The 25743-nt window shown below is 48.2% G+C and overlaps 1 protein-coding gene across 2 annotated transcripts; it reads left to right on the forward strand.

Annotated features, from left to right (window-relative positions):
- The first annotated feature begins 1069 nt into the window (after positions 1–1069).
- CSNK1D (casein kinase 1 delta) lies at positions 1070–22812 on the forward strand. Of its 2 annotated transcripts, XM_075279385.1 has the most exons (10): positions 1070–1415; positions 3812–3922; positions 4025–4173; positions 8055–8283; positions 9575–9745; positions 12335–12483; positions 14838–15009; positions 16171–16310; positions 18572–18640; positions 22683–22812. In XM_075279385.1, exons 1-9 carry the CDS (start codon positions 1340–1342, stop codon positions 18602–18604), a joined length of 1230 nt encoding a protein of 409 aa, XP_075135486.1. In that variant the 5' UTR covers positions 1070–1339; the 3' UTR covers positions 18605–18640; positions 22683–22812. The 2 variants fall into 2 exon arrangements, with proteins under 2 accessions (XP_075135486.1, XP_075135485.1); XM_075279384.1 differs by lacking the exon at positions 18572–18640.
- Positions 22813–25743: the final 2931 nt, after the last annotated feature.

Here is a 25743-nt window from a genome sequence, read left to right on the forward strand (position 1 = left end):
GAGCACTGGTGCCCGCCCCCAGTGCTGCGAGAGAGCTAATTTACATACCGACAAGAACCGGGATTGTAGGTGAACGGCGGCACGGAGAAGACAACAAAAGGTGGGAGAAGAAAAGCCTTTCTTAAGGCTGCCTTTCTGCAACATGGGGCTTTAGTCTTAGGCCGGGGCCCCACGGGCCATAAACACTGCGATTTGCCCCCGGTGGAAACGGTGGACCACATTATAATCTATGGGGTCTGTGGGTTTCTGCGGGTAACCCCTTTTTAAGTGGATTAGTTACTGTTCCTTGGGTCCCCAGGCACAGGTGTGAACCTAGAGTTATGGGTTAGGGTTGAGCGATCAGGATCCCGATTGGCGATCGAGCAAATTTCACGATCGCGATCAGCTGGAAAATGATCAAAAATCAGATTTTAAAAACGATCCTGAAATCTCAAGATCGGCTCAACCCTATTAGGGGGGCTTTTGGTCCTGATCACTCGGGAACCTGGCGGACGGCCACTACCCATCGCACACATCATAGGTAGAGATGAGCGAGTACTGTTCGGATCAGCCGATCCGAACAGCACGCACGCATTGAAATGAATGGACGTAGCCGGCACGCAGGGGGTTAAGCGGCCGGCCGGCGTCAAAGCGGAAGTACCAGGTGCTTCCATTTATTTCAATGCGTGCGTGCTGTTCGGATTGGCTGATCCGAACAGTACTTGCTCATCTCTAATCATAGGTATCTATAACAGGACAACCCCTTTAAATGAATGTCAACAATTTGACGGTGGATTCTGCCACAAATATTCCACCATGTGAGCCTATAAGCTAAACTATTGCCTATAGAAACCAATCACAGTGCAGCTCTTATTTCATACCCTGCTTTTGCTAAAGGAAGCTGCGCTGTGATTGGTTGCTCTATCGTCCATATTGTCACTGGCTCACTGACATTGCAGTACCACCCACGGACCGCCTGATGGCAGCAGCTGAATCCAGCGCCAGCCTACGTGATCGCTACTTTGTGATAAAAGTCATGTGACTCGCTAAGCACCGCCCACTGTTAAATCGTCGCTTGTTGCTAGGTGGGGTGACGTCACGGGCACGGAGTGACAGCCTCTCGCTGGGTTTCTTTTTCCGGAACGGGAACAGGGGGGTCCGTGTAATCCGCCGTAATCCACGGTCACCGGGCGGAGGGGCAGTACGTCAGCGACCGGGACACTCGGTGCACCCCTTGCCCTCTCACTACAGCTTGCTATTAGGCGTCTTCGTAGCCGATGGCCACCGGGAACCGATGGTGAAAAGTGAGCCGGAGGTCAGAGGCTGATTGCGGGGAGGAGGAGCGGGTCTGAGCCGTGTCATGGAGCTGAGAGTCGGGAACCGGTACCGGCTGGGCCGGAAGATCGGCAGCGGTTCTTTTGGAGACATTTATTTAGGTAAGAAACAAAATGGAGGAAGAAGAAATGGAGAAGGGGGGGGAGGGGGTGTCGGGGCGCCATTGTGACTAGTGGGGGCGCCATTGTGACTAGTGGGGGGTCTGAGAGCTTGTATATTAGTGTTTGTCAGGCCCAGACTGTATAACCGGGAGGGGAAGGGTCTCCACCCATCCCCCAGCCTAGGATAATGGAGCCCGGGGCCCCTCCTGTCACTTCAGGATGAAGCTCTAGTCCTTTATGCTGCCAATAGGACGGTGAGCAGTGGACATCCCCTTTAAATCTTTACCCGGGGCCCCCCTGTACCCCATAATTCTGCCTGGGGTTCACTACTTGGCCTCCTCTCCCTTTCATTGGGGTCTGTGACCCCGTAAATCTTATATTGGGGTGCGGCAGCCATGACCTATCGACGTCCGGATGTGACACCTCCATACAGGACGGGATGGGGCGCGCTGTCCTATCGTTTTGGAAACACGCCCTTTATGAGCCAACGGCTGACATGTCTCATCCGGTCGTCAGGGGTGAAGGGAGGCCCGAGAAGGATAAGGGACGGTGGTGGGAGTGGGTCGAGCCTGTGGGGTTGTAGTGGGGAATCGGTAGGGTGGTGGTGGTCTCCGTTCCAATAGGAAGGCGACTTCTGGATCCCAAACGCTTCTTCGGAAGAGTCACCCGGCAGGATACGGCCGAGCATCTCTGAGGAGAAGGTCAATATGGCGGCCATGGCGGAGTTGGGACGGGCCGGTGGTCCCCTATGTGTAAGACCCTCCACTGGCCCAACTGAAAATTTTTGAGTCCATCCAACATCCGTCTTTTGACCCTGAGGACGGTGCATCGAAATTCGGCAAGTCCGATCCCCTATCAGGAGGGGCAGACAAGCCAACTATCCAATAGGTATGGGGGCGGACAGAAATGTTCATCCACCAATTTTTCAGCCCCATGAATACAGTGGGGGCTGCATTTTTTTTTTTTTTACTATTGCCTCAAAATGGGGTGCAAAACAGCCCCGTCCTCTTGATTGGTGGGGCTGCGCAGTGGTCAGATGTAGGGGGGGGGGGGTAACTTATCGTGAAGGGGTTATTTGGGGTCCAATACATTCAGACTAGGCCATCAGTATCTTATTGTAGGGGTCCGACACCTGGACCCCGCACAGATTAGCAGACATGGATGGGAAGTGTAACACTGAAGTAAGCGCAGCTGTATCTCCGTATACTGGGGGTACTACAGCGCCCCCCTCCTATTACTTGAATAAGAGAGTCCACTACAGCTGCTTTGTCAGACCATATACTGTAGTTGTCATGGTTAGGGGCCCCCTTTATATTCTAGGTGCGCTCTAACCCCCATTCTGCGTACCTTGATGTTTGTCACTGTCCAGCGATGTCTCTCGATGGGTTACGGGGGGGGGGTTGTCACTTTCCAGGAAGCTGCAGAAATATTTTTGTTTTTGCACAAGCAACACCTTGTTCTGCGAGAACTTCCTTCAGGCAGACACTTGTGGTGTCGCAATGTACCAGGGAACTCCTTGTAATAACCCAATTCCAGGAGGAAGGAAGGGGAGGGCGGTGCGATGTCTCACCTGCGGGGGGTGTGGGTGAGGCCTCTCCACAACCGACCGAGGGTTAATCTGTCCACCCGACAATCGCCTTGTACGGTCAGGTTTAGGGTATGTCAGCATGGGGCACACTCTCCTGGATTGGTGGGCGAGATATCCACTGCACAGAAGCCAGTAAAGTAGGTGAGATTTTAAAGGGGGTGTCCAAGACCCCCCCCCCCATTTGTATTGGATGCTGATGACCTATCCGCCTGAAATCCCAAACAGGTCGGCTGGAGGCGGCTCTGCGTCTATTCTGTAGTTCCTGGCACCACCACTAGGGCTTATAGAGTTCTGTACACTGTATACAGCTTCAGCTGACCTGTGCAAGTAGATCAGCATACAATACATGGGAAATCTGGAGCAACATGTAACTCAATTTCATCTATACAACGCTCAAATTGACCCCTGGTTTGGGCCTAGTTGTCACCACCAATTTGCAGATGAAAGCAGCGATTAATTTGTGAATTTTCTCGATGCGTCTTCACCAAAATTTAGGCAAATCCACTGCAGCAGAAAATCCCCATCAGACCCTCCCGGTGTGGACGTTACTCTGATGGGTGCTGTCGGCCTAGTTCTGGTTCGGCCCGCTGTGGGTTAGAGGAGCGTTGCCCCTTGTACAGGAGGTAGAAGATCCATTTTAGGGGCCGATGTAAGAGCCGCTCTTGTAGTATTCCATCCCCCGCCCTCCTGGATTCACACTAGGACACAAGACCACTATGGGGGATGTGCGCGCACTATCTGGTCCTATCAGGACCCACTGGATGGAGGATGAGGTCGTGTTTGGCTAATAACGCCCTCTATGTTTCAGGCACTGACATTGCAGCCGCCGAGGAAGTTGCCATCAAATTGGAATGTGTGAAAACAAAGCACCCCCAGCTCCACATCGAGAGCAAGATCTATAAGATGATGCAAGGAGGAGGTGAGTGAGATGTGGAAGCAAACACAGGCCGCCTAATAGTGGGGGCAGCAGGCGTCCATCTAAGTGCGTACAGGAGTGTAATCCTCTCGTTTTGCTTTGCAGTGGGAATCCCGACTATCAAATGGTGCGGAGCGGAGGGCGACTACAATGTCATGGTCATGGAGTTGTTGGGGCCGAGCCTCGAAGACCTCTTTAACTTTTGTTCCAGGAAATTTAGCTTGAAAACTGTGCTGCTACTTGCTGACCAGATGGTAAGTCGGGGAGAGGCCAGATTAATAGGGGTTTTCACAGAACAGATCAGTAGCACCCCGGTCCCTGCACAGATCAGCTGTACCGGCAGCGTATAGAAACAAGTGCAGTGGACAGGGAGCGCATTCAGCACGGAGCTTATACAGTACACAGGGCTGCTATGTCCTATACTCCTATTACATGAATAGAAGCCGCTGTAAGAACTCCCTGTCCAGCTGATCTGTGCAGGGCCCAGGGGTTGGATTTCGCTAAATCACAGGTGACTTGTCTTGTGGATAGGATATCAATAGGAAAAATCCATCTTGGACTGAAGAACCCCTTTAAGAAGTTATCCGACGACAAGTATACATTTACCCTCTATTATGGCCATGGTGGGGGGCTAGTGGGACCCCTCAGTATATTGGGGGACCCAAGCCCTCCGCGTCATAGGCATTTAGATGTAATGGTGGTCAGATGTGTGCTGTGCTAGAGCCCTCTAGTCGTCTCTCGTCCATCCCATAGACTGTAGAGAGCGCATGCTTGCCGAAGAGGAGGTAGGGGGCAGTATTTCTGACAGTCACACCTCTGTGATGCACACTGTCCTCACTATAAGGGTACATTCACATATTTTGGATCTCATGAGTATTTTGTTCCCTATCTCTGTAGTTAGCAGACGGGTTTGTTCCCTGTGCAGTGTCTGTGCTGAGTTACCGCAGCTCCGGTCCCTCTCTGTCATGTCGGTGCTAAATTGCAGTAACTTAACACGGCCACTACATGGCGCAAACATCTCTCTGCTTCTGAGTCTGTTCACCTGCTGGTCCCAGCTCCCGCCCATCTGTCCTAAGGATATGTCCTCAATATCATTGGCCTACAATCCCTTTAATGGTGCTGACTTTCCTGTAGCTCCGCCCCCTACTCCATGTCCACAGCAGTCTTTCACAGTCACCACGGATCCTATTGCACATTTGCCTTAGACAAATCTCTGCCATGTGCCAATCCCTTCATTGTCCTGTGTTCTCCTGAGCGCACACTTAGAAGGGTCGGGCCCTCTGTGATCCTCCATATTCCAGATCGGTGCGTCCCGTCAGGGTTCCTCCGCCCCATCATGAGACTTGCAGACTCTGACATCTGTGCTATGACCTGTACGAGCGTACACTAGGTATACCGTATCAGGACCTGTAAGCATTAGCCAAAAAAAAAAAAAACCTCGCGATGTTCTGGGAGACGAAAAAAATTCATAAAACACGGTGATGGTAACCCTATACGTGAAGGGGTTAAACTTGGCCAGGGAATGGCCTAAAATAACAAGGGAGCTTCTACTTTCTGGTTATGTCGACTGCCGTTTTGGCGTTCACCATTTTTCTTTCTTTACCTGACCTCCCCGTGTACATACATGACGGCAGCCATCGCCATACTCTTGCCGTATCGCAGCGGTTACCTGGGTAGACGAGGACGTTGCTGTGACCAAATGAGCACTGACCAATGGGGAGCCATTATTATATTTACGTAAAGATGACCGTTCATTTCCTCGGAGATGTGCGATGGTGTTTTCCACTAGAATATAATACACACACGTAGTAGGCGCGCGGGTTCCGCAGATTTTTCCTGGCTATTAGGGTAAGTTCACATGGGGTTTTTTTGGTCAGGGTTTTGAGGCCGTATCCACCTCAAAAACCTGACCAAAAAGACGTCTCCCATTGAAATCAATGGGAGAAAAAGAAGCGATGTGCGCATTCTTTCCGGCGTATTCACCTCGCGATTCTGCCTGGAGACACACCCATCCACTTGGCCGAATCCGGAGCGGAGTGTGCGGCGGGATGCCATTGCAGTGCATCGGTTTTTGGAGGCCGCCATGTGAACTTACCCTTACAACTCAGCGTCTTCACTGGACTAGGTGGAATAGTACAAGGCTTTGGGAAGAGTACCAGAGTCCAGTGATGACGCTGAGCTGTAAGGCCTGCCTTTCTGAAGGGGGGGGGTATCTGCCGAAACGAACAGCACAGATGGGACGGGGTCCATCTGCCATTAAAAGGGGCCGCCACCTCTCCTGACTTGTAGGTTTAAGGCTGCATTGATATCACAGTCAGAAATCTGAGATCTCCTTGTCCGGCGAGGTCTGCGAAAAAAATAAGGCGCCCGACAGACCCCATTCTAGTCAGTGAGGGCTCTCGGGATCCGTTGTCGTCCATCGGTAGACCGGTTTTCCTTCTTTACAACTTTTCCTCCTAGAAACGCGTTAATGACTCCATTGCCGAGCGATATACAGTAATTCATCTGTGTCCCCGATTAGATGGCGTCAGTGTGTCCAAGTTTATCTATTCTTAAATTTCCAGGAGGAATAACAGAGGATCAGCTCAATACAGACTTATAAGAAAGTTTCTGCGGAATTGAGATATCCTGAGGAATACGTGTATTTTCTTGTTAGGCGAGGTCTCGTATAATTCCGGCCCCGCCGCCGCGCGCTTGTACTTTCACTTGCACACGATCGTTCACGCAACAGGAATTTAAGCCGAAAAAATAATAAATGACTTGTCCCGGAGGGCTAAAATGATGAGGACGGCTCAGTAGCACGGAGAGAATTTCTTCCGCATGCTGCACCCAAACAGCAGGATAGGACGACTGCCAAGAGTAGAGACAGCTGTGTCTGAACACGACGCTTGTGGTTTATAGCCTTAAAGGGAACCTGAACACAGATACCAATCAGGGGAAACTGTTATGATGGGGACGCGGGTAAGGCAGCCGATCGGCATAGGGTGTGGGGATGCCTGAGGGGTCATTGCCCTGAGGACCAAAGAATCGGGCGTGTCGAAATCGGACTGTTCCATCCTCATCAGATGTTGGGGGAGTCCATCCACATTAGATGGTCAGCTTAAAGGGATTGTCATGAGCAAAGTAATCTCTCGTTTAACCATTTCAGTGCCAGACCATTTTTCAGGGAGTTTTTTGGTACATGTGGAGGGGGCTATAACATCTTATATAAATTATGGGTTTATGTTTATCTTTTATTTTTGCGATTTTTTTTAAAAAAAAATTTTTTTTTTTTTTTTTTTAATTCTTTATTTTATTTTTATTGATTGTTTGGTTGTTTTTTTTATTATTTGGTTGTTTATTCTTTTAGTATTTTTATTGATTTTTTTTTGTTTGCTTGTTCGTTTTTTGTTTGGTTTTTATTTTTATTGATTTTTTTATTGTATTTTTGTTTGTTTTTTTTATTTGGTTATTTTTTATTCTTTATTTTTATTGATTTTTTATTTTTTTTTTTTATTTTTTTTTATTGCTTTTGTTTGGTTGTTTTTGTTCCCCTTCTCCCCTTTTGGGGATTTTTATTTTATTTTTATTTTTTTAACAAGTTTTCCTTCTAGTAACTTAGATGTCACATTCTTGTCACCAGGGACGGTAGCAGCGTTTGTTATTACTTTTCTATATTGTGCCCCCTATGAGGTCTTAATGGACATTTTAACGTTACCTTTCTTTTTTGTTGTTGTTTTTGCTGCTTTTCCCTGTAGCTGATACATTAGGGTTATCCCCGTTACAGGAGACCTACAGTCCCCAGAGATACTCTGGAGAGCACACGTGGGTCCTCTAGGACCCTAAAGCCCATACAGTTCCCCGACCCCAGAAGATCACATGACCGCCAGGCTAAAAGGGTAACCAACTTCGTGTCTTATTTACATAATAGCTGTGATCATTAATGTGCTGTAAGTGAGGTGACTGCTGCAAAAAAACATCTCCTACGGATAGCGGCTCTGCGCACAGGATTGGTCTAGATTTCGGGCCCCCCTACTGATCATATGGCCCAAGGGTAGGCCAATGGGGGGTGTAAACTAATGTGTATCCAAAAATGGAGAAATCCGAGAAACGGTTGACATGAATCTGACTTGTTCCCGCCATCTTGTTTCCCCAGATCAGTCGCATTGAATACATTCATTCCAAGAACTTCATCCATCGTGACGTGAAGCCCGATAATTTCCTCATGGGTCTTGGTAAAAAAGGAAACCTGGTCTACATCATTGACTTTGGACTGGCAAAGAAGTATCGAGATGCCAGAACTCACCAGCATATCCCGTACCGCGAAAACAAGAACCTGACCGGCACCGCCCGATACGCGTCCATAAACACCCACCTTGGCATAGGTATGGATTGCGAGCGGAAACGGGAAAGCAAATAATCCTAAGGCGTATTGGGAAAGAGTTCATCCACTGGCTACCCTTAAAGGACCAGATGTATATGGGGGGCTTTGGTGGGCCGCTGACCCTCTTAAAGGGGATGTGGACACTTATCCCCTGTCCTTTGGATGGGGGATGGGTGCTTGATGGCCCAGTCCCCCAGTAATCGGGAGGACAGGGGACTGAAAGTCCTTGTGAATGAGGAATCGCTACTCTCGGATGACTGGCACTCCTTCTATGAGGCTTCTGGAGCTGTAATCTCTTATCGGTGCCCGCAGCCCCATAGAAGTGAATCCAGCGTCGGTCACCCAAGCGTGCAGGTGCTCCATTCACAAGAAGGCCTTTGGGGGTCTTTCGGACCCCCAGCCTTTCATGCGGATAAGTCTCCATTTCAGGACAAATCTGCAAGCAAAATTGACCACATGTTGAAGCAACTTAGACACAGGATAGATGTTCAGTATCTGATCTGCAGAGGTCCAGTGTGCAAACCCCGCACAGATCTGCTGATCCGGCTGCCATAAGATACTGCAGTGCATAGGGAATGGAAGCGACCCCTATACAGGTAATGAGCGGAGCTCTGCGTCTTGGACTTGAACACGAGCAGAGATGCTTCTCTTCCCCCGTCCACTGCAGAAGCTTCCTGTCGCTGGGTCAGCAGATCTGGACAGGGTTCCTAGTGTCCAACCTCCTGAGAATAGGTACTCATGGCCTGTCCTATAGATTGACCAGTCCGTATCAAAAATGTATTCGGGACAGTATGTATGGTGCAGGGCAACAATGCTTCGTACTTGTCAGCATCCTCCATTACGTTCCCATCACCGCTCTGTATACAGAGCAACTAGTGTCATGTCAACAGGACTGCCACTATATGGTATAGGGACGAGAGCGATGATAGACTGCAGCCGTCCAGTTGATGTGATGTCACTGCTGCAGCATCATAGATGACTATACTACTAGGATTCCCGCTCGTGGTATGGAGGTCAAGCTGGTAAATCCGGCAAACACACGGACCTAGCCCAAAAAAAAAGAGAAATGTAGGATACATGTCCTATAATACTCCATGTGAAGACACACGGCCGCCTATCGTAAATTATGCGAAAGATTAAATGCACTTTACGTATCAAATTAGGAGTCAAATGTGAATGATTTTTGGGTGTCCAGCCCTATAGACACCCGGGTGAGGTTTTTATACAATACTATGAAGTTTTATCTGGCAGTCGTGCGGTTTTCTAGTCACACAAAACCTTTATCTCCACAGAGCAATCTCGCAGGGATGATCTGGAGTCGTTGGGTTACGTGCTGATGTATTTCAATCTGGGTTCACTCCCGTGGCAAGGACTAAAAGCCGCCACCAAACGACAAAAATACGAGCGCATCAGTGAAAAAAAGATGTCTACACCCATAGAGGTCCTATGTAAAAGCTATCCCTGTAAGTTACCGGGCCTGGTGCACTTCACTTCTCTCTTATTCTACTGTTGTGGGTTTGTTGTTCTGATCTGTCAGACGGATAGTCACCCATTTCCGTCATCCAGCGTAATATGGCGCATGTTGGATAGTTAAAGAGGACCTTTCACCATCTGGGGCACATGTAATACACCGCTATAAAGCTGACAGTTCATGAATTCAGTGCACTATCGGCTTTCCCGTTCTGTGCCCGGTGAAGAGCCATCGGTGCCAGTACTGTAGCTCTTCACCGTCAGAAGGGCGTTTCTGACAGTCATTCAGGAACGCCCCTCCTCACAGCAGTGCCTATAGCGCTGAGGAAGACCCCACCACCACCCATAGACGAATACTGTGGGGGCGTTCCTCACCGCTCAGCGTCATCACTGGGCGGTAAGTAATCCCCCTCACACAGGAAAGTACAGTTTTTTGGGATTTCTTATACATTAAATATAAATTTGCTATTGCTGCAATCACACCGACCTATAGAATACATACAACATTTTGGCTGCACAAATGAGCACCAATAAAACAATTCCCGTAAGAAAATCGCGCGCACACAATTTTTCTCCAATTTCACTCCATTCTGATTTTTTTTTTTTTTTTTTTCTAGTATCCCAGTACATCGTAGGGAATATGCAAATATTAAAGGGAATTTTCCCATCCCCTCTCAGTAGCTTTGCCTTTTGTCTCTTCTGCTCGCTTCCTGTATTCTTCCACAGTTTGGGTGGCAGTGGCTTTGACTGTTTGATGGACAGGACGTTAAGGAGCATCGCAATATAGACATTGCTTTTATCATGGGATTATTTATCGTTACTAGCTATCTAATCTAAGTACAGGTGAAGTCATATGCACAGTAAATGTATATTACATTACACGGGTTGTATAGGCTAAGTTCTCATGTGTGCTGGAATCTTGCATGGGGGGAGTGTTTCTCTCTGCAGTATAAAAATAGCAGAGACCCTGCGGACCTCCTTCTACCCAATAGGGTCCAGTGGTGTTCAGTGGCGCTCTCAGTCATTCAGAGAACCTGGTGCAGATGTGAACCTAGCCTTAGGCTACCACTGATGTATAATTTGATGGTTCATTTTGAGGAGAGGCCATGAGTCGGGAACCCATTAGGCCAGAGCTGGTCTATTATTGCTGCAGTTTTAGCCTTTGCAGTGGTTGACATAACATGAGTTCTCGGGTAGTGCCATCCCATCCATTGGTTACGTGACTCGGTCCTATTCAGTGAGTTGCAGTACCAAGTCCAGCCACTACACAAATACGGCGCTCTGCTTACTATTTATCATAGCACCTCACATTGTATGATAGATTCTAGTGCATCTCATTGGACATGTGACTTTGACAGAAACCTTGCGTTGTCAGGGTGCTGGCTGATTTTCATGGTTTGCACCCTGACCCGTTAAATACTTCCCCTGTTTATTATCTCATACCCTTTTATTGAGCTGTGAGCCCGGGGCAAAGTTCAGGCCGGGTCCTATACCAGTTTGTTTTGCGGTTTGTGCCCAGTGAAGGATATTACAGGGTGTGTGGAGGCGCGAACGACACGCAGTCATGTGCATGTAGCCTCCCGCACCGCTTGCTTGGTTTACTTTGCACCACAATCTTGCTTCAAATTTGGCGATGGATTAGTCACTTTATTGTACTAGACACTATAAAGCAGTTGGTGTGTATGCTGTGCATTGGGAGAAGTGGCCACTAGGTGGCTCCCTTCCCTATTTTTCCACCAAAAGGGGCTGGTCACATTTTTATTTTATTTTTTAATTTTTAGTAGATTTTTTTTTTTTTAAATGTATATTTCATTTTATAGTTATATATTTTATTTATATTATTATACATACAGTGTATGTATATACACACACACTAGCATTTCCTGCGACTTCGTCTGTGGCCCACCCCCTCACGCCCCGTCCCGTGAACAGTCCCGCCTCCCCCCCCGTGCTGTCCCTCGTCCTCTAGTCCCCCCACCCCTGTGCCCCCAACGCCATGCGGCCCCTACTTCCGCATGGCTCAGGCGACCCCCTCCCCTGCAGAGGCCGAACACTGCAGTTCCTCAGCATGCACACACAGCAGGCGCAGGCGAACCAGTTCTTGGAGCCCACACCACGGGCACGTAGTCTGGATGCTCCAGTACCACCGCCCACACAATCCCGTGGCCCTATTAGAAAGTGACTGAAGCAGAGTGGATTACGTCATCGCGGCTCTGTTAGTCTTGCGGTACGGCGAATTCGGGGCTAGCGGTCGCGAGGTGCGGGCTTGTACCTGCAGAATACGTAGCCTATGTTTCATTCCAGGTTCCAAGATATGTATGTGCCAAATCTGAGCAGAATCCATGCAGCCTTTTTGCGTGATTTAGGAACAAACATCCAAACACACAAACGTTCACATTTATAATATTAGTAGGATTTATTTTTTTTTAAGTTTACAAAAAATTTGTTCAGGTAACCTCTAATATTAATGCCCTTATAAGTCTGATTATTGGTGAAATAAGTTAGCACGTACGGTCTATCAGGACCGGGCCATGTTATTCTCGTATATTCTACACCTCTTTTCTTTCCGTTTTTACATCTAGCGGAGTTCGCCACCTACCTGAACTTCTGCCGGTCTCTTCGCTTTGACGACAAGCCGGACTACTCCTACTTAAGGCAGCTATTCAGGAATCTCTTCCACCGTCAGGGATTCTCCTACGATTACGTGTTCGATTGGAACATGCTAAAGTTTGTGAGTATAATGCAAGAAACTAAAGAGTCCTAACTGGCGATTTCTACCGTGGAGGGGGGGGGGGGGATCGAGAGAGAAGAAAGGAAAAGAGAGGGGGGGGGGGCCGGGTCCAGACCTCAAGATTGACCCATTAGGTCCCTGTACAGCTGGGAACCCTGGAACAGAATCCACGGGGTCCAGGCCCTCAAGAAGTCCTCATACTTGTCTCGAAGACGCCGTGAGATCCTCCATTGATTGGATGTCTTCCACCTTACGGAGCCAATGGCGCAGAGAAGGAGGGCTAGGAGATTTTCAAAGGGCCGGGATACAAGCTCTGGCAGCGTTAATCAAGTGGCGAATCGCCGAACGGCGGTAGGCCCGGCGGGGAATATTAGAGAGGTGTAGTAGCAAGCAGGCCGGAGTATTGGGAAGGGAAGTCTGGAAGATTTGGGAAGTCAAACGATGAACACCATCCCAAAAGTCCCTCAGGGCCAAACAACTCCAGAAGACATGTAGGAGGGTCCCCTCCTCCAAACCACAGTGCCAGCAAAGTGAAGAGGTAGCGGGGAAGAACTTATGCAGTAGGGACGGAACATGATACCATCTGGTGAGAATCTTGTAGCCCGCCTGCTGAAACTTACAGGCAACCGAACTTTTGTGGGCGAGCTCCAGAATCCTGACACAGTCCGCATCTGAAAAAGAGAGGCCAAGGTCAGACTCCCATTTAGCTAGAAAGGGGGGTCTGTGGCCAGGAGGAGGGGAGACCAATAACAGATAGAGCTCCGAAAGAGAGTGGCGTAGGAGACCTGAACCAGTACAGGCCTTCTCAAAGCCCGTGAGGGGCCTGTCAAAGGCCTCCGAACCAGTCAGAGAGGAAAGGAAATGGGAAAGCTGCATCTTCCTCCAGGGGCCAAGAGGTGGGAGGTCACGAGCAGTATGCACGTCCCCGAGAGAGCACCAGGAACCATCAGATCGGAAATGGAGGACCCTTTGCATACCCGCATCAAACCAGGAACGGACCGAGGGAGAGGCCCGCCGGGAAGGCCGGGTTGCCTAGGACAGGGAAGAGAGGAGAGGGAGAGAGGCAGTCTTTCCGAAAAAGCGACCTGCATATTCTAAGGGTGGGGCCAATAGTTGGATGTGTAGAGACAGAAGGAGGGGCAACCGAGTCCAACCAAGGGAGCAAGTGCAGCGGGAGACGCGAGAAAGAGCACTCCAGGGAGATCCATTGTTTGAAGGGGGAGTGGCGACACCAGTCTATTACTCTTTGTAAGAGGGAGGCCTCATAATAGCGGCGAGGCTCAGGAAGGCCCAGCCCCCCCCACACACACACACACACACTGTTTCGGAAGAGTCGAGAGGGAACGGGCCAACCTGGCTCGCTTACCCTGCCAGACAAAACGGACAAGGTCCGTGTAAAGTAACCTGAAAAAACTAGGAGGGATGTGAATTGGTAGAGTCTGTAGCAGGTAGAGGAGTCTAGGCATCACATTCATCTTATAAATGGCACAACGGCCAAACCAGGTGTAAGTACCTCTGGACCATCGTTTCAAATCTAGTCGGACAGTTGAGAAGAGGAAGGTAGTTCTTAGTGAAGAGGTCACTCAGATCACCAGGGATCCAAACCCCCAGGTAATTAATCGCCGAACAAGACCAGCGGAAGGGGAAAGTAAGAGCTAAAGAAGACCCTAGCCCCGGCGGTAGGGAAACGTCAAGCGCCTCAGATTTCTGGTAGTTGATTTTAAAGTTAGCTAGGCGGTGGAACTCGTCTAGTTCTGACAACAGGACAGGAAGGGAGGTGACCGGGTCTCATAAGAAAAACAAGAGGTCGTCTGCATAGGCCGCAATCTTAAGGTGATGTCTCCCCATTTCAAGACCCAGTAAAGCGGTGTTTGCCCTAAGCCTCCGGAGGAGAGGTTCGAGAGTGAGAACAAAGATTAAAAGGGAGAGGGGACATCCCTGACGCGTGCCATTACCTATTGGGAAGGGGGAGGACATGAAAATTATTCTATAGTCTTGTGGGGTAAGATTTGGTATAACTCGTCTCTGCTTATCCCGGCTTTAGGAGTCCTGGAGGCGGTCCGAATCAGTGATAGCTCGGAAGGAACGCCCACTGGACTCCTATCATTTACTTGGATAAATGGTACCTTATACTGAATCTCATCCCATAAAACTATATATGGGACGAGATTCAACCACGAGGCAGCTCATAGGAAATGTGTATAAAGCCCTCATGTTACCCATCCCTAGGTATAATGTGCACGTATAGAAGAATGTAGCGGCTTCTCTCTGCACCAGATTTAATAATACTGATAATATTACGTTCTGTATATTATTTAGCTTTAGTGACCTCGCCTATTTCTTCCCTCCGACAGGGTGCAAGTCGCGCTGCTGAAGACGCGGAGCGCGAGAGAAGAGAGCGAGAAGAGCGCCTGAGACACACAAGGAATCCCGCAGCCCGGGGCTTGCCCTCTACGGCTTCAGGGAGACTAAGAGGGACGCAGGAAGTAACGCCCCCCACTCCACTCACACCCACCTCCCACACAGGTGCGAGCACGCTACACGCCTCATGGGTGTAGTTTGGTGCACAAAATGTATTGAACGATTAGGGGCAACTCAGTGGTTAGCACTGTAGTCTTGCAGCGCTGGAGTCCTGGGTTCGAATCCTGCTAGGAACGACATCTGCAAGGAGTTTGTATGTTCTCCCTGTGTTTGCGTGGATTTCCTTCCATTCTACAAAGACAAACTGATAGGGAAATAAATGTACATTGTGAGACCTATATGGGGCTCATAATCTACCTAAAAAAAAATGTATTGAATGATCGGAAAGATTTATCTTTTACTATTATTCTTTTCTATTATCATACTGTCTTCCAGCTCTGTTCTCTATATAGCGGCTGCTGAGAGCAGCTGATCGGGGGGAGGGGCGTGAAGGATAGGTCATCAATGTCATTTGCCTGTAAAACCCCTTTAATAACATATATTCCCTAACCACCGGATAAGGGGGAAATGTCTGATAGCTGGTTGTCTGGCCTTTGTACTAGTCACTACTGTGGGGCTGCTGGGGATGGATGTCCCATCGAAGTAAATGAACAGTGGCTGAGCATGCCCACTATTCCTGTAGTCCCATGGGGCATAGGTCATCAATGTCATTTGCCTGTAAAACCCCTTTAATAACATATATTCCCTAACCACTGGATAGGGGGTAAATGTCTACTGGAGATGGCTGTCCCAGATGTCCCATTAAAGTAAATGAGCAGTGGCTGAGCATGCCCACTACTCCTCCAGTCACATGGGGCACTTGGGAGAGACACATTTGCAAACCCCCTTATAATCTAGCACAGAAGTCCCCAACCAGCGAGCCACAGACCAGTATGGGGCTGGTATTGGACTGTAGGCTGTTCTTTTAGGTGCTGGTATCAGTTCCCAGTACTGTGCCATTGCCCAGTGAGCGCTGCATGTGTGCGGGGGAGGCGCGCCCTAGCCAGGAATACACGAACCGGTGCTGCCCATAACTTTAGAGCCAAGCGCTGAGACTATGGTCCCAGACACCCTATACCCCTCCTCCACAGCCATCATCTCTAGCTCAGCGCTGTACCAGCTCTTTCGAACTACAATTGGCCGATACAGATCGTAGTTCCAAGCAAGACGATTTTCCCATGGGTACCCCCCGTGATAGGTCCTAATGTTTCCTCTTAACTTCAACAGCCAACACCTCCCCCAGACCCGTGTCCGGTATGGAACGTGAGCGGAAAGTGAGTATGAGACTGCATCGTGGTGCTCCTGTTAATGTCTCTTCATCTGACCTAACCGGTCGACAAGATACCTCTCGCATGTCAACTTCACAGGTATGAGTTAAACTGCTAAGGCTCATGGGTATAAAGAGTGGCTTTTGCTTCTGAGCTTGCTACCTGGCAGGGGTGCGATTCATACCTTCATCTCCGCAATGCTGTCTGTCTGAATTGCCAAGGGTTAAGGGAAATCTTAGCCCCCTTTTGGGCAGTTCCCCCTTAATCCGGCAGTGCTTGCATTCAGAGTTTATTTTGCTCCCATTGCTACAGCGATGTCCCTGCGGGTTCTGGAGAGCCGACGTTAGGATCCATCATCACATTTGGGACGCTCTCCCTAAATCCGCAGCGCCATCACCGTAGGACTGTCATGTCTGTGCCGCTCATCACATGTTGTGCATAATCCATCTGGTTGTGACGAAATATTAACACATCTAATGTAGTAATACCGACCGAGTGTGACTGTTCCTTCCTCCTTTTTCACAATTTACTGTCCTTTCCCATAGCGATTCCTTGTATCTAGCAGAGATGCTCACGATTACTTACATAGATTGTCAGTCAAATAGTAAAGAGAGTGAGGTCACCACTGGGGGGCGCCACTGATCACTACAACTGAGGCTCCCATGCCCTGTATTCCTCCTCGAGCTCGATGGGAGTAGCGGTCACGTATGCAGGCTGAGCACTTCGTAGACTCGGCCCTAGAGTCCAGCCACTGCGGACCTGTAATACAGATTTGTCACTGCAAACGTTACGATACGTATGGCTGAGGGTTTCAAAACCCCTTCCACGTGTCCCTGATGACTTATGTATGGAAACCAGAGTTTCTGCAGGTTCTCCGATCCACAACTTGATGCCGATTCCACTCTTGGTAATGCAAATGGTGAAATCCGCAACATAATACAGGGTCTGCCATGCTGATCTGTCGCAGACTTGTCATGTCTGGGCCAGACTAGCCTGGCGTGAGAGAATAGAAGCCGGATGGACGGGTCAGAAGAGTCATCGGAGTCTGTCGTTTTGGGGTTATCCAGGCAAAATAATTGATGACCTGTCCTTGGGGTAGGTCAACAATTAAAGATTGGTATGGTCCAGACACCCCGGGCCCCCAGCCAATCAATCTGTATTGAGAGTGCTAACTCGAATACTGTGGCCCCTTAAGTACTTGGCAAGCAGCCGCACAGCTCAGCGCATTCACTCGACTGGGACTGAGCCGTGAGCGGACCGTGTGACTGATAAACGTGACGTCCTGTGACGCGGTAGCAGCGCTCTCAGAGCTTTGTGACTGATCCATAAAGGTCCTGGCTGTCAAAACCTTTACGGATCGATTACTAAGCTGGTTATCAATTAAAAAGTCCCGTAAAAAACAATTATAGGGGTTGTCTTGACAGGGAAAAGGTTTTAGTAGAGGAATGGGTTAAAAAAAAAAAAGGAAGAGACAATGCACACCTTACTGTTCGAGGCTGCAGCAGGTCCTCCATTGGCCTTCACGGTCCCTCTCGACACACAGGAAGTCCTGGAATCTCTCAACCAATCACTGGCCCTCTTGTGCCTGCTTGTGATTGGCGGACTGGTCACTTCCTGTTTGTCCAGAGGGACCGGGGCGTAGTGACTAGTGAGCAACCTGGGATGGTTGGAACAGGAACGGTAGGCAATCTTTTCTTTTCAATTGAAACCAGTCCAAGCCCAACATGGACCACTGAATGAACCGGCCCAGAGTCGGATCACTTGTAGTCCCCGGACTAGCCCCTTTAACCCCAGTGTATGGATCCTGACACATTAGATGTTGAAGCTATTGACCGGATCGGTTCTGAAAACATTTTGTTTGACCATTGAACCCATGGGAAAGCTCCGCTCTTGTGCATGACTGATGTGATCACTATGGATGCACAAAAGGAAACCTCTAGACGTTCCAGCAGGTGGCTTTAAGACGATCATTGAGAAGATAGACTAGAACATGTGGCCCCTTCTATCCAGGGCCCGGATGTGTTTACGACACGCGTGCATCCCTAGTGACCGACGCACATAAGCAGATCGCAGGCTACAAACAGGTTTATTGGGGTGCAGGGCAGATGTGGGTCTCTTTAACCTCGCATGCATAAGCTGATCTGGGGCATTACTACAAATGAAGGGTCCGATGAGAAATCCCATTTACGGCAAGTACATGGGGTCCCTCCGATCCTCCCTTTCTCGGCCACTGCTTCTCACTTCCTTCTGGCTGGCGCTTTATGGGTGTACGCTTCAACACAAAGCAAATGTAGATGGTGAGCGCAGTGCGATGATGGGTTGTCGGACAGTGACCGGCCGCTGTCTTTTCCCCACCTCAGAATAGCATTCCATTCGAACATCACGGCAAGTAGCTGCTCGCCCCAGTCTCGGTTGAAGGCAACACTTGGGTGAGTGTTGTTTAGAAACAAATTGCAGCTATTCCACATGAGATACACATTCAGAGCTCAGCTACATACGGGGTAGTGTCTCCCTGGTGGGAAAGTGGGGGGTTGTATGTGTTAAAGGGAATGTATCATTGGGAAATGACCTGGTGCTTAAAGGGGTTGTTTGGGGCGTTAAATTAAACCTTATTAATAAATCCTCCTGGGATGTATTCAAGTTAGACCTGACTGTTCCAGATCCGTTTGGTGATCGGAACCAGCACCCCGCCCCCAGGTCGTCCACCTCCTCCCTCGTCTTCTGCTTTCACAATCAAAGATGACCCTTCCCTGCCATAGATCAAGTACTACCTGTGAACGCAGAAGAGGAATCGACCCAGGAGTTGGTTCTGATGACGTTGCGAATACAGAGTCGGCCCAGAACCCTCAGGTCCTGCTTGAATAAATCTCTGGAGACAGCTGGTTAACGTAAGCTCCCCTTTAAAGTGGTCCTCTCGTCACATGTCTGTTTTAGTAAATCCTCATTTTCTCAATTAACCCTAGAATTCTGAGGCTACTTCTCTTATAACCGTGTGGTAGTGTTGTTCCTCCTAGAAATTTATGCCTAAATTGACAGCTGGGAATGAGATTTTTGTGGACATGCTTTATGACTAGGGTTGAGCAATTGTGTTCGGAAAAGATTGGATTCCGATCGGTGATCGAGAAAATTTCGCGATCGGAATTCCGAACATGATCTTTTTAAGTGGGATCAATATCGGTTTCCCACAATGCTTTGCTACTGGCCAAGCATTGTGGGAAAAGCTAACAATGTTAGCCTTCACACTGTCTGTTAGTATGGCCTAGCTCTAATGCAAGGAATGAAGTTGAGCTGCAATACCAGACACTGCCTGTTCACAGGTGTGGCACTGTTTCACTTGGAAAGCGGCAACTTTTTTTTTCTACTGTAAATTCTGCCATTTTGCCTACATGCACAGAGACATACGGTGCCTTGTTTGAGTGAGTAGCACAAAGATGGCCATAAATTGGGAAAGACAAGAGCCCCAGTCACCAGGTGTGATAAGCCCAGTGACCTAGATCTTGTGATCGGTGCGGTCACCCTGAGCATTTTAGTGGTTTCTTTATCCAAAACTGCTCAGCTATTCCAAAGATATAAGGCCTTCTAGTGTTGATGCAAATTGGGGTCTACTAGTCAAGTGGGCGGTAACTCCATGGGGTGTCTGCTAGTGTTACCACCCACTTGGCTAGTAGATCCTAATTTGCATTAGCGGTAAAAGGGCTTATATCTTTGGAATGGCTCTTAGGAACTGGAGAACCCCTGGAACCGCCTGTGGGATTTAGAGTTTGCATGACCGTACACATAGGCCGACCCCGAGGTCACAGGGAGGAGTGGCTGGGCTCAGAACAGGTGGGGGTTTACGAAGGGCGGCATTTCCAGCGCCATTGTTGCCCGGACTCCACCCCCCACCCCCCTTACTAAGAGGCTCTGACATGTGCGGGGTCTGGCGGGAAGTTACCTGTCATCTACTCCTTTATAAGTTGTGTAGCGCCCCCTTGGGTCCTTCCTTAGATATAACTATTGGAGGATTGGCGTTTTCCCAAATGCTACAACTTTATTCTTTTCCTCTGGTTTTCTATAATGTTACAGGAGTTATATAGGGAACAAGCAGTAAATGGGTTTTAAAAAAAAACAATTTATTATTGTGTATACAGCTCCTATGCAGACCAATGTGTTTCCATGACTACAGACAAGTCCCGTAAAGTAGAGTGTGATTATAAAGGATGAGCGGTCGGCTCTCCTGACGTGTCCTAATATAATAACTTCGGGTTTTGGGGGAGGGGGGGGTTGTGGTGGTTTTTTGCATTGTGCTGTTCCTCTGTTACACTCCGTTCACAATGGTGTTTCGCTCTCCATCATTCAGATCCGCATGGGGACCCGAAAGATGGGAGAGCCTGTCCATTACCGTGGACCCTATAGACTATAATGGGGTCCTCCGGTTTTATACTGAAACCAGTGGAGAGAGACGTCCTCGGTGCAGGTCTGTTCTCTCCAGCGCAGATGTGACCCGAGCCTCTTACCTATAGAAGTTATTGATAAATTGACAACGGGTATTAACCATTGTGGGTGACGGCCTAGCACTAAATCAAGTCGTACCAGATTGTCGGGGCTAACCCTTTATTTGGCATGAAATGGTAACACCCACTTAAAGGGATCTTGTCAGGCGCAATTTTTTCTCGATAACACGTTGGAATAGCCTTAGGAAAGGCTATTCGTCTCCTACTTTTGGTCGTCTTCTCAGCGCTGCCGTTCACCTACAATTCTGGTTCTTGTCCGTATGCAAATTAGCTCTCCTGCAGCACTGGGGGCGGCCCCAATGCTGCGAGAGAACTCTCTCCAGCGCCGGCTCCATCTTCATCAGCAGCAGCCTCTTCTTCCGGCGGTGGCTTGTAACTTCTGGGCCTCGGGCCTTGGGCAGAGCAGACTGCGCATGCCCACAGGCTATGAGAAAATGGCCACTTGCACAGTATCGTAAGAAGAAGATGGAGGCGGCGCTGGAGAGAGTTCTCTCGCATTGGAACCGCCCCCATTGCTGTTTGAGCGCTGGGGCCCACCCCTAGTGCTGTGAGAGAGCTAATTTGCATACCGACAAGAACCGGGATTGTAGGTGAACAGCAGTGCTGAGAAAACAACGAAAGATAGGAGAAGAATAGCCTTTCTTAAGGCTATTCCAAGGTGTTATCGAGAAAAAATTGTGTCTGAGTGATAGGATCCCTTTAAATTACTTATAAATTTCACGGAGGAATAACAGAGTAACAGGACAACACAGCGATAGAAGAAAGTGTCAGGAGAGGTGACTGCTCCTCCTTAAAGGGGCCGTACCAAAAAAAGACTTCACACGTGGCCGGCAAATATGAATGTATGAACAGTTTGAGGGTTTTGTTTTTTCCCCAATATTTTTATTTATTTTTAATGTTGGTCTCTGACTATAGGATGAAAATCCATTTTGGTGGGTGCTAGAAATGGACCCATTGAATTGTCTGGTCCCTGTGATTGTCAAAATGGCCAAAAATGGGACATGTCCTTTTAAAATGGGCAGTCAAACAATGCATGTGTGATGGTTTTTCAAATGGCCATGGGACGGTCGTGTGAATTAGACCTCATAGCCGTCCACTAAATACAGCAGAAGTACCGTATATACTCGAGTATAAGCTGAATTTTTCATACTCGAGTCAGCAAAAAAAAAAAAGAAAAATACATTTTTTTTTTTTAAAGGGGGGGGGGGGGGGTGTCTATGACCAGCCGTAATATCAATGTATAGAGTCTCCCATAAAATAGTGAGGGGAAAAAAAGAAGCTTAAAAAAAAAGTTGTAAATCCCTCCTTTCCCTAGAATACATATACAAGTAGAAAATGACTGTGACACACAAACACATTAGGTCTCCCTGTGTCTACTGAATATAGATCTGCAGTGCTCCTGTTCTGTCTGGAAGGGGTTAATAGGAGCACTGCAGATACCCTATATTCAGCCAGGCTGAGTTCCAAGTGGGGGGAAAAAAAACAGGGCTCAGGGAAGGGGCAGACAGACACCAAAACACCCCCTCCCCTTCCCGAGCAACTACTGCACCCAAAAACGACGACCGTTTTAATTTTTGAAATTTTCCAGTAGCTGCTGCATTCCCCCCCCCCCCTCGGCTTATACTCGAATCAATAAGTTTTCCCAGTTTTTTGTGGTAATATTAGGGGCCTCGGCTTATATTCGGGTCGGCTTATACTCGAGTATATACGGTACCTGATCAGTGGGGCTGACTCCCGGGACCAACAAGAATGGGAGTCCTGAGTTTCCCTTTTTGAAGGGTTGCACATGAGCACAGCGCTCTGCTCGGTCTGGCAGTGGCCAGACCCCCGGCCATCAGACACGTACGCCCTATTTAGTGGGTGGGGTGTAGGTTGTCCTGATAAGCTCCCTTAAGCGGAGAAATCTTATAATGTCGTATCCATGACCCTCTCCTCCTTCATCCTCCTCCTCCTCTGACCTTCTCCTTCTCCTTTGCAGATTCCCAGTCGGGTGGCTTCCAGCGGTTTCCCTTCTACCGTACACCGATGAACACCTTCCCCCATGACGGGGCGGTTCAGTGCATGGCTAAATCTTATCAATGGTTTCACTAGCAAAAAAAAGTTAAAAATTTAAAATATGAAAAAAAAAAAAAAAAAAGGCACAACCACCGCAACAACAACAAAACTCAGAACCTAAAGCAACCAAATCCAAACGGAGCTTTACCTGCTTTTTTTTTTTTTTTCTTACCAAGATGGCGTCGTGAACAAAAAAAAAAAAAAAAAACAGGACCAGCTAGCGAAGCGGAGAGCTTTGGATAAAAACCGGATGTGATGCCCGTCTAGGACTCGCGACCACCACATGTAGACTTTTAAGCGCCAAATACAGAATTGCCATTTTATTTTACGTTTTTTTGGTTTGTTTGTTTTTTTCAGGGGCCCTTTTTATTCTCGTCTACATTGGTTTTTGTATCTGTTTTGTTATTTTTTTTTGTTAAATCCTCTCTACGCACGAATAAATGTGCCAGATCCGTCTCACGTCCACCATGACAGTGACGTAGGCCCCGACCAGCCCCGATTTTTTTACTGGTAAGAAGACGCATAACGGGCTTCGTGTACAAATTTTTTTTTTTTTTTTAAATAAAGTTTATTTAATTCTTTTTGTTTTTAGTTTTTCACGCTTTTCTGTTTTACGGGGGGGTTAATAAAGCATTCCTATGCAGACCTAGATCGAGGGGAGTTCTCGAAGCACTGGCGATCGCGCGTATTATGGAACCAGTTTTCTGTGTTTTTTTTTTTTTATTTTATTTCACCCCTCCCCCTCACCCACCCCTCTGTTGTTACTTTTAGGACATATCACCAATGCCTTTGACTTCATATCGAAAAAAATAAATAAATAACCGCCACACACACTTCCATTTTGTAGCATCGCCGTAGGCGCGTTTCCGTAGATCTCACCGTCTCGGCCTCCGGGTTGTCACTGTAGCAAGTAAGAGGTGAACGCCACTAAGTTGTACGTAGAGGTAACTCTGTTGATCTTCGTCTTTCTTCATCTATTAGGCGGCACAGGCCCCTTGTTGGAGGCGTCCATCCATAGGACCGGCTACCCATTGGGTCGTGCAATATTGACGAATGTCTAAAATTTTTGTGAGGGGTGGGCTAGGGGGGTGGGGCGGGTTTCCAATGTTTGATGTGGTCTTCAGCTGTGTTTTTAAAGGTTACATTTCCTCTTCATGGAGTAGGCGTCACACGACTTTTTAATGGTACAGGCCGCCGCAGTCTGTTAGATGGATATTTCCCATAGGTAAGGCTTTTTTGTGTTCTCGTAGTAAGAATGTTTTTCTCGCCGAGTATTTCCTAAAGTGTGAGGATTTGTCACGGAAGGAGTCGTCTGTGTATGCTAGTTACCCCGTACTATTTCCGCATGTCCCATGTGCTCTGTACAATTCTCCACCCCACCCCCACGTGCTTTTTCTCTGTAAATATCTGTGAATGTCCCGTTAAACTAACCCGACTTTTCTAACCACTGTACACAAGGTCTTTACATACTCCGAAGGTGTAGTAATAAATATACGACAGAGGGGAGCGCTCATTCCCTCGTTTGCCATAATGACCGAATGTTTTCCTGGGATCGTAAGAAATCCTGTACATTGATACTTATTGCCGAGAAAACAATTTGTATCACTACTGTATTTGTGTACTTTACAAAGTGTGTAAATAATAAATTCGTAACTTCTACAACTCTGAGGTTCGGCTATTTTTTTTGTTTGTGGTTTTTTTGGTGGGGGAGGGGGAGATTGGAAACAATTAGAGTTGAGCGATCGAGATCGGATTGCGATCGAGTAAATTTCACAATCCGATCTCGTCGAGATCGGAGGTGATCTCGTGCGGCTCAACCCTAAAAGTGACTTTTCCCATAGAGAAGCATTGACTAGGGTTGAGGGATTGGAAAAGATCGGTGATCGAGCAAGTGTCGGGATTGGGATCGGATTTTAAAATCGATCCTGAAATCTCAAGATCGGCTCAACCCTAGAGAGGACCTGTCAGGGCGTTCGGTGCTAGAAAACGGTTATCGTGTAACTGTAAGACGGGGTTTTTTGGTCTGGAACCTTCAGGTTCCAGTTCAAATTACGAGTAGCGGGTGCAGTATACCGGCATCCAGTCGCGCACTCCGCTCCAGGTTAGGCCCAAATGAATGGGCCTAGTTGGGAGGAGGGAGTGTCATAAGGCGGATTCACATGAAGAATGAGCATCTCGCTTCTTTTTTTTTTTTTTCCGGGAGCCGGAACAAACTGCTCCCTGAAAAAAGAACTGACCGGCTCCAATTGATTTCAATGGGAACCGTCTTTTTGGTCAGGTTGGATACGGCCTCAAAATCCTGACCAAAAAAACCCTGTGTGTACTCAGCCTAAGGCCTCATTTGCATCTGCATCGGGGAGTTCGTATGGGGACCCCCCTCCCAAACGGACTACCGAACACATTGGCAAGCAGTATGCAGTGAAAGCACACGGACCCCATAGACTATAATGGGGTCCATGTGCTTTCCTCACGGTCTCCGCACAAGTCATGCAAACAGGAAAGTAGATCATGTGATACTTTTTTTTGTCAGTATGTTCCGTGCGAACACCACACGGACCCGATTATAGTCTATGGGGTCCGTGTGCTTTCACGGCACACCGCTTGCCAGTGCGTTCGGTAGTCCGTTCGGGGGGCAGTACTCCTCCGAACGGATTAATGACGCAGATGTGAACGAGGCCTGACTTACTACCCCACAGTCCAGGTCCATGTCACTATTGTAGAACGAAAATGTTTGTTTTGGTACCGTGTTAGCCAGTGGTTATAAAATATAAAAAAACAAAAAAAACTTTGCAAGTCTTCAGTAGGTGATACCTTTTTTAATGGCGAACTCATAATGATGACAGAATATGACGTTTCGAAGCTTTCCTCTGAGCTTCTTCTTCAGATATAACTAAAAAACACTTTCTAGAGGCTGCATATTTATGTACAACAGGACACATAGGGATAGGATTACAGGAGGGAGGGGGGAAGAGGCTTATTACTAT

Source organism: Leptodactylus fuscus, chromosome 6 (genome assembly GCF_031893055.1).
Source record: "Leptodactylus fuscus isolate aLepFus1 chromosome 6, aLepFus1.hap2, whole genome shotgun sequence".
NCBI lineage: Eukaryota > Metazoa > Chordata > Amphibia > Anura > Leptodactylidae > Leptodactylus > Leptodactylus fuscus.